The sequence below is a fragment of the Lontra canadensis genome, unplaced genomic scaffold (assembly GCF_010015895.1).
Source record: "Lontra canadensis isolate GAN:19392208 unplaced genomic scaffold, GSC_riverotter_1.0 scaffold1, whole genome shotgun sequence".
Lineage (NCBI taxonomy): Eukaryota > Metazoa > Chordata > Mammalia > Carnivora > Mustelidae > Lontra > Lontra canadensis.
The window spans coordinates 57,952,993-57,961,441 of NW_022630995.1; the positions used below are offsets into that span (position 1 = coordinate 57,952,993).

The window sequence follows — 8,449 nt, forward strand, 5'->3', positions numbered from 1 at the left end:
CGTGGTTTCTCAGACACCGTGTGTGGGTGGGTAAGCCTCCGGGTTGCTGGAGGATGCTTCGAGGACCAGGCTTGGGAGGAAAGGGGTTAAGCCAGACCCTGACTTTCTCCGCACAACGTGCCCAGTTTTGTCTGTTAAAGTCAACGTCGCCCCGCTGGAGCCAGCCAATAGGCGGCCTGGAGGGTCCCGGACAACCCAGTGAAGGGCGTGGCCTGAAGCTGTCACTCAGCGGTGAGGAATGACACCCGCGCGGGAGGGGGGGGGATACGGTGGAACGCCGGGGAACGAAAGAGAGAAGAAACAGATAAAACCAGAGCAGGGGGTAAAAAGGTGCCCCGCGCCTCTCAGAATCCAGAGGCCGCCGCCGTCGCCGCCGCCACTGGGGGTGGGCTCCGGAAGAGCCGGACCAACTAGGAAAGGACTAACCAGGAGCGAAATCCTGCAGCCAGTGAAGAGACCGAGGCGCAAAGAAAAAGTGACTCCGGCCGTGCGCCCGGGAGGCACTCAGGAGGGGACTGCAGCCGCGGTGGGGGCCCCGCCGATCCGCCCCCAACATCCTCCGAGGGGGCAGATCCCGGCCCGCCCCTAAGGGCGCGAGGCGATGAGATAATCCAGCTGAGCTGCGAAAGTCGAGCGTCTGGCTCTGGATTGGGGGGGAAGGGGTCTTCGGGAGGGGTGGGCCTCGGAAGTGGGGGTGAGGGTCGGCGCTGATCCTCTGCCAGAGGGAGGCGGGGGCTGCTGGGCCGCGCAGGAGTGGGCTGCTGGGGCCTCGCCGGCCGGCTCACTCGCGCTGCGGCGGCCCGCGCGCTGCGTCCAGCTCGGAGCTGCCCCGCGCCCCAGCCGCCCGGCCGGCCGGCCGCTCTGGCTCACGGCGCAGATGGCTGTGCGCGGCGCCAACACCTTGACGCCCTTCTCCATCCAGGCAATCCTCAACAAGAAAGAGGAGCGTGGAGGGCTGCCCGCGCCAGAGGGGCGCTCGGTACCCGGGGGCACCGCAGTGGCAGTGGCTGAGGCGCCCGCTGTCTGCTGCTGGCGATTGTTCGGGGAGACAGACGCGGGCGCTCTGGGGGGCGCGGAGGACTCTCTGCTGGCGTCGCCTGCCGGGACCAGAACCGCTGCAGGGCGGACCGCGGAGAGCCTGGTTGGTTGGGACTCGGACTCGGCGCTGAGCGAGGAGAACGAGGGCGGGCGGCGCTGTGCCGACGCGCCGGGGGCCAGCGGGGCCGGCTGTGCAGGGGGGACGCTGGGCCTCGGCCAGCCGGTCTGCGAGCTGCCCGCCGCCAAGGACCTAGAGGAGGAAGCCGCAGGCAGGAGCGACAGCGAGATGTCGGCCAGCGTCTCAGGTCTGCGGAGGCTTGGCGGGGAAGGGGGCCGGGCAGAGGGGCTGGCAAGGAGGGAAAACATGCCGAATGGGGTGGGCCTGCTGTGAGTACCCTACGCCCTGGGGCCCTGGGGCTGGCCAGGACCCGAAGCTCTTCGCGCTGGCGCAGGCTGCTCTTATTGCCTGGGAACCGAGCCCGAGAGAGAACCGAGAAACTCCTCAGAGCCTGCGTCCTGGGGCGAGGCCTGAGACGTCCTGGGGCAATTGTGCCCTAGACTGCGCTAAAAGAAAACCACCGCACCCTGCCTTTAAGTCCATCGCCAGTGCATCGGCCCTGTCTATGTCCAAATCCCCCAAATGAGCGACAGGGAAGATCCAGGGGCCTGGAGACCTCCAGTAGTCAGTGCCATGGTCCCTGGCCCATAGAGCAGAAATGCTCCCAGCTCCAGGTCCCAAGGCTCCGAGGTCCTCTGCTTAAGGATAGGTGGTGAGGCATACCTCTAAGTGGTACTGAACATGCATGTGCCAAGCCTGGGCTTTGGGGGGAGGGCTTATTTAGCTTTCCCAGACCCCAAGTTCAGGGGACCTGGGATGGGCTGAGGACCCAAGACCTGGCAGCACACCCTGCAGCCAGCTGAAGGCAGGGGGGCTTAATGTGGGTCATTCCACAAGTAGCACAGAGAGGAACATCCCCTGCCAGAACTGGCAGGTCGTTGGGTCAGAAAGACACCCCACACCCACTCCCCTGTGGGCTAGTCGCTGCTGTAGGCCTCACCCTGGCTCCAAGTAAATAGTACTTGCCAGAGGCCAGATCTCTGAGCCTCTCTGCTAGGGTCTTTTGGGGAGATCCAGGAAGAGGCGGAGGAGCTGGTGTCAGATTAGGGTTCAAAGACGTGAAGCCGGGGCACCTCTCTCTCTTCCCCTCAATCTTCTCATTTCCTTGCAGAGAGAGAGAGAGAGAAGCCCACCAATGCTGCTCTATTGCCACAGATCTCACACAATTCCAGGAGGTTGAGGGGCTGGGGGTAAGACTCGGAATACATCTGTCCGAGGATTCGGCCCCCCATCTTCCCCTTACATGCACTTGACACATGTGTGCTGCACCGATGAGTGTGTATGAGCGTGAGTGTGCCGGTGGCGGGTAAACCCAGGGAAAGAGCAACCAAGAATTCCCCCCCACCCCATAGCTCAGCGCTGAATACTTATAAGGCTTGTGAGGATGCTTAGGCCTGGTGGCCCCACATTACTGAGGGAAGCCTGGGGCCCAGTGAGGACAGGGAGCTGGATCTTGGCCACACAGCATTGATACAGCGGTGGAGTCCCCTTCCCGAGTGGGACAGGCCTAGATGTAAGAAGCTAGTGGAACAGGGTTCTGAGACCGGCCTATAAGGACCCGCCGCTTACAGACCCTCGCCAAGCGCTCTGCTGGGATCAAAGCGTATTTTCGTCCCCCTCCCCCACTCCCCGCAGTTGGGGCCAGACCTCCTTTGTTTGCGGCGCTGACAGTCTGTTGTTTCTGTTCCCACTGGGGTTCGCAGGCGACCGCAGCCCTAGGGCCGAAGACGACGCTGTTGGCCCCGGAAGTGCACGCGTACCCGCGCTGTGCAGCCGAAGTGGCGGCGGGGGCGGCCCGGCGGGCGGCGCGGAGGAGGAGGAGGAGCCCGCCGCGCCCAAGCCGCGCAAGAAACGCTCGCGGGCCGCCTTCTCCCACGCTCAGGTCTTCGAGCTGGAGCGGCGCTTCAACCACCAGCGCTACCTGTCCGGGCCGGAACGCGCCGACCTGGCCGCGTCGCTGAAGCTCACCGAGACGCAAGTGAAGATCTGGTTCCAGAACCGTCGCTACAAGACCAAACGCCGGCAGATGGCTGCCGACCTGCTGGCATCAGCGCCCGCCGCCAAGAAGGTGGCGGTGAAAGTGCTGGTGCGCGACGACCAGAGACAGTACTTGCCTGGCGAGGTGCTGCGGCCGCCGTCGCTGCTGCCACTGCAGCCCTCCTACTATTACCCTTACTATTGCCTCCCTGGCTGGGCACTCTCCACGTGTGCAGCCGCCGCGGGCACCCAGTGAGCCGGCCTGGGTCGAGGCAGCAAACGATCCCCGGGCCCCAGCTCCGGACGGCCGCTGACGGCTGTGCAGGTTGTGCTCTGTACGAGGGCGCCCCGGCGAGGGGGCAAGTTGGAGGATGCAGTCCAGCGCAGGCTCAAAATCCAGGAGTGTGCCGTGGCAGCGGGACTGAGTCTGTCCAGAGGGGGCGCCTTTTTCTAATTTGAAGGCACCCCATGCCTAATTAGGAGGCACCCTATGGCCTAGGGTCCTTGCTCCCCCGTTGACTGCGTGGAAGCTCTTGGACATTATTTATTATCACAACAAAGTTGGATTTGGATTGTATCTGCCAGGACACGGCGTTTCCCTGGAGCGGAGAGAACTCCTGGATCCACATAGCCTGAATCCCCAGAATTTCAGGCTGGCTGGGAGCTTCGTGCAGTAGGCCACAATAGTTCATGGTATCCATGTTACCAATCTATGTTTATCTACGTATCTATTTTTTTTTTTTTTTGGAAATTGCATTTGTAAGGAACGGGTGCAGAACTTTGACAGCCCCAGGGAGCCCCGAGCCATAGAGGATTGATTTGAACCGTGAAAGTTTTGCTTTTTGGGCCCTCTGTCCCCCACCCCTCCTCATGTCAGAGCTGGGGTGTGGACACCCTTTTGGGTGCTGAATGTAAAGAAGGGAGCTTCTGAGCACAGGGCTGGGCAGAGGCCCCCCAAAATCTTTCCTCTCCGGAGTCCACCACCAACTTGGGAGCTTCCGGGAACCTGGAACCGGGAAAGGGCAAACCCAGCAGCCCTTGGCAGAAACTTTCTTTTATTTCTTTTTATTTTTTTAAAGGAGGTTAAAACTTGTAGCACTTTTCGGTTGTTTGTATTCAAATAACGGTTATTTTTTTATTCAATGTGAATATCCCTGACCGGCCTTTCCCCAGCATACCCCGCAGTTCAGATGCCAGGCCCTCTGTCTCTAACGTTCTCCACGATTCCTGCATTCTGACCCAAGATTCTCCCATTCCAGCCCCTGTCCCTAAGACAGATGATCCTGTCAACATTGTCGCTTTTTGCCTCCTTAAGGGCACTGTGCACTCAACTAGAATATTACCTTTAAAAAGATTTGTGAAGTTTGGAAGCTCTGTTCGCTTTATCTTTCTTTTTCCTTTAATTTATAAACTTTTAGTTTCACATGCCCTCCTGGACATCGTGTTGTCTCTGAGCCTCTCTCTGCCCAGCTGGTAAAAATGTTTGGGGCTCCTTTCCAACCACTTTTCAGTCCTGGACCAAGAATGTATCCTCCCTCTAGGGAGAGGCCTGGCTGCCCACCGGGAAGAAAGTGTTTAAATCCACTCAGCTCAGGGAATTGCAAAGTAGGGGACTTCACAAAAATCACAACTGAATCCCACTGAATAAGGAGCAAATGGCTAGGATTCTCTCTCTCTCTCTCTCTCTTCCTCACGGGATTGGTCTCAGAGTCTGGAAAGTGTCCATAGCTGAACCCACAACCAATTTCAACCCCTACCAAACCTGCTGTCTCCTTCACCTCCCACGTCCTCTCTGCTTTTGATTTTCCCAGCATTTCTGTAACTGACTCTGTCTTCATTTCGTTTGGAGAATAGGCTAGCAAAAACTTGCCGAAATTCTGAAGTCTATAATAACCAGGTCTATAATAAGAGGTCTCTTGGGGAGGGTCAACTGAGCTTTGACCCCGGCAGGGTGCACATGGCCCTCTACATTGTTCCAGAGCGATGCCACTCACTCCGTCTGTGACATGGTCTCTGTAATCCACACGGAAGCCTAAGGTGGAAATAGAGGAGGACTAGGGCCAGGGTTATGTATTATTTACATTTTAAAGGCGAACACCCGCCCCCATTGTACAACTCCCCAGGCTGTCAAGGACTCGCCAGAGCAAAATGCTTAGGCTTCACTCCTCTCACTCTGGGTCCCGGTCGAGCAAGGAAGAGTTAATGCCACATTGCAGGCCCAGAGGCCTCCAGCGGCCGGCGGGAACCGGGAGTTGCCAATCCCAGGCCCCAGCTACTTTCAATTTTATTCCAACCAGAAAGGCCTACCTGCCCTTTTCCGGGTCGGCAACCTTTTCCAGCCTCAGGATTCCCAGGCCTTTGTATCTCAAAGTCCACGGCCAGGGGTCTGCGCCACCCCCCCAACCCCCCCCACCCCCGGCCCAGTGACAAGTGCTTTTGGAGAACGATTCCTGCTTGTGGAAACAACAAAGAGAGAAGGGAAAGGCAAATGCCCTCAGAATGCGCACACCCTTACCCCCAAGTCCAACCACCTTCTAAATGTTTCCTGCAATCATTTTATTTCTTTTTGGCATGTTTTTAAAATTCCATGTAAGCTTCATAATTAATCACGTATGCATTTTCCTTGTAGAAAGTTAGAACATTTCCAATAATGCTAGAATTCCCTCCCTTCCTCTCTGCAGAGATCGCACTACTGAGGGGTTTTGGGGGGAGGCGGCTTCCCCCCCCCCCAAATGTCATTTGGTTGTGACTGCATCCTAAGAGGTGAGTTTGTCCTCCATCCCTGCGGGTTTGAAGTTTAGGAACTAGGGATTTTCTCTCAAGTAGGCCGGCGGCGCCCCTTCCCTTTCCCGTCCCTTCTGCACTCCCCGCCTGGACCAGCTATGCCGGGCTGGCTCCAGACGCCCGGGGAAAAATGACTCAAACGAATTCAGTTTGCCCCAGATTGTTGCAGTTTCGCTCTGAGCTGCCCCGCACCCGGCTCTGGCAGCAGCACCTTTAGATCCGATTGGTGGATTCGGAAGCAGCCTGCGGGGCCAGCTGGGCTTCCGAAGATCTCCCCTCGCATTCGGAGACCAGAGACCGGTGCCTTTACCTGGGGCTCCCCCCGCCATAGACAAGGCTCCTGTTGGAAATCGGCGCTATTGCTTTCTGAATTTCCTCTTCCTTCTCTACTGCCAGCTCCGCCGCCGCCCCCGCCGCCGCCGCTGCTGCTTCTTTTTCTTCTTCTTTAAAGATGAGAAAGAGTCAGTTGAGCTCTTTGGCCTCCTTGCTTTCTGACGGAGGCTCTTCCTCCACCACTCTCTGTGCCCCTGGGGCGCAGTGCTCCTTGTCGGCTTGCTTGGGGTCTGATTTCCCCCAGAGTAGTGGCTGGGGGAGCCTTTGGACCTATTCACCTTTCATCGTCCTTCTGGGTCCTTAGCAAATCTCAGAGCTGACCTTGGAGATAGTTGGGTATGACCCGCACACTTAAATGGGTAAACCATGCCTGGAAGAAGAGCTGGGAAGAGGACACAATGTTACCAGCCCTGAAATCCATCCCAAGGAGTCACGCTTAGCCCATGAATCTTCCTCTGGCCAGCAATTTGAGATCCGTCTACTATCAAATATCGCTAGTGTGTGTGTGTGTGTGTGTGTGTGTGTGTGCGCGCGCGCGCGTAACTCAAATCCCTGGCCTGTTGGTTTCGACTCTCCCAAGCTGCGTCTAACTCTAAGCCATTAGGTTGGAAGGGCCCTCGGACCCTTAGGAGAATCTCAGAAGAGCTGGGCAAGGCCCTGGGAGTTTGGGAATGGGTTGCATTTCAGGAAATAGATGGCTTCCCCGCCACTGAGAATCCAAGTGCTCTCGCCATTCCTCCGCACTAGCCCAAGTTAAGAGTTTGACAGAGAATCTGATTTTATGGGAGAAGGTCCGAGGAAGGCTCAAACGAGATATCACCTGCCGGGGATTCCCAATCCCCTAGGGGCTGGGCCCCTTCAGGGGCGGTGTCTGAGGGCTTCCGGGAAATGGGGAGCTTTTGCAGACCGGGAAACTGGCAAAACCTGGAAACACCATACCAAGTATCTCACAGAAGCAAGACGTCTTCCAAGGCCTGCAGACATCTCTCCGGGCCGGGGATGCTGTGACTTTAACTCCCCAGCCTGCCGCCGAAGCTCTGTCCTGGCCAGGCGGCCACTCCATTCACGTTTCATCAGTCTTTGCCAGGAGAGGGTAGAATACAGCCTCGAGCGCGTCCACAGAATTCAACTAGGCAGACGGAAGAGACTTCTGCCTCAGGGGAAAGCTGCCGCCACGGACGGACCCTGATTTGCGGAGAAATTTAGACATCTCCCGGAAACCTGAATACTGGCGGAAGAGGTCCTGGTCCGCAAAGGATGAGGAGGGAGGCGACGCCGACCCGCGCCGCGCCCCCCCCCCGCCCCCGCTGCCCAGGCGCTGCAGGGCTTGACTGGCGGGCCACCTGCCTCACTCCGCTAACAATCGTAATTGGGAATCACACCGAGCTGCGCGGGGACTGCAAGACACAGCAAATGTTTGAACGCGCTTTGTAAGTCAGAAAGCGCTGAGGGCAGGTAGTTACACACGCTAGAGGCGCGTGGCTACTGCACAAGCCCTGGCCTCGAGGGAAGGCCGCTCCCAGAACCTGAATGTAGCAGGAGCTGAGGCTCTTAATCGGAGGGCGACCTGGAGAACAGCCAAACAACACATAACAACAACAAATATCTATAACTACATTCGGTTGTTCGGTTGTCTGGGACGCTACACGTGAAAAAGTGCTTCTGCATTCTGCTCTGCACCGTTTTCCTGAGGCAGCCTCCGTTTTACAGTTGGGTAAACGGTGTCCGAAGTCACATGCCATAAGGAGGCCCTTCAGGGTCTTTCAAAGTTCAGAAACATATTTTAGTATTTGAGGCCGGCAGTGTGGATAGATAGTCCCTTAGAACTAGCATCTCCTTGTTTGGCTTTGGGGTGGTTGGATTACTAAGGGTGAGTGTGTTTTGAAAACCACTAAGCACTGTAAAGCTGGTATGGACTTATTACTAACGTTGCCATTATTATTATTATTATTATTATTATTATTATTATTATTACAAACTTCTGGGCAATGCTTAGTAAGCTGATCTGAAACAATCTTCCTTAAATTCCTGCACCCTTCAGAAGTTTCCAAGTGACCGGCGGTGTGCTCAGCAGAGAGTCCCTTAGAGGGGTAGAGACTCCGGGCTGCCATCAGTTTTCAAGTCTCCTGATAAATGTGTTTTTTAAAATGAAGAAATGCCAAAACAGGTTGCAAAAAAATATTGTGTTATATTGTAAAT

The 8,449-nt window shown here is 56.8% G+C and overlaps 1 protein-coding gene across 1 annotated transcript; it reads left to right on the top strand.

Moving 5' to 3' along the window:
* Positions 1–877: 877 nt before the first annotated feature.
* On the top strand, positions 878–3,401 carry NKX3-2 (NK3 homeobox 2). Its single transcript, XM_032868499.1, has 2 exons — positions 878–1,343; positions 2,860–3,401. Exons 1-2 carry the CDS (start codon positions 878–880, stop codon positions 3,387–3,389), a joined length of 996 nt encoding a protein of 331 aa, XP_032724390.1. The 3' UTR covers positions 3,390–3,401.
* Positions 3,402–8,449: the final 5,048 nt, after the last annotated feature.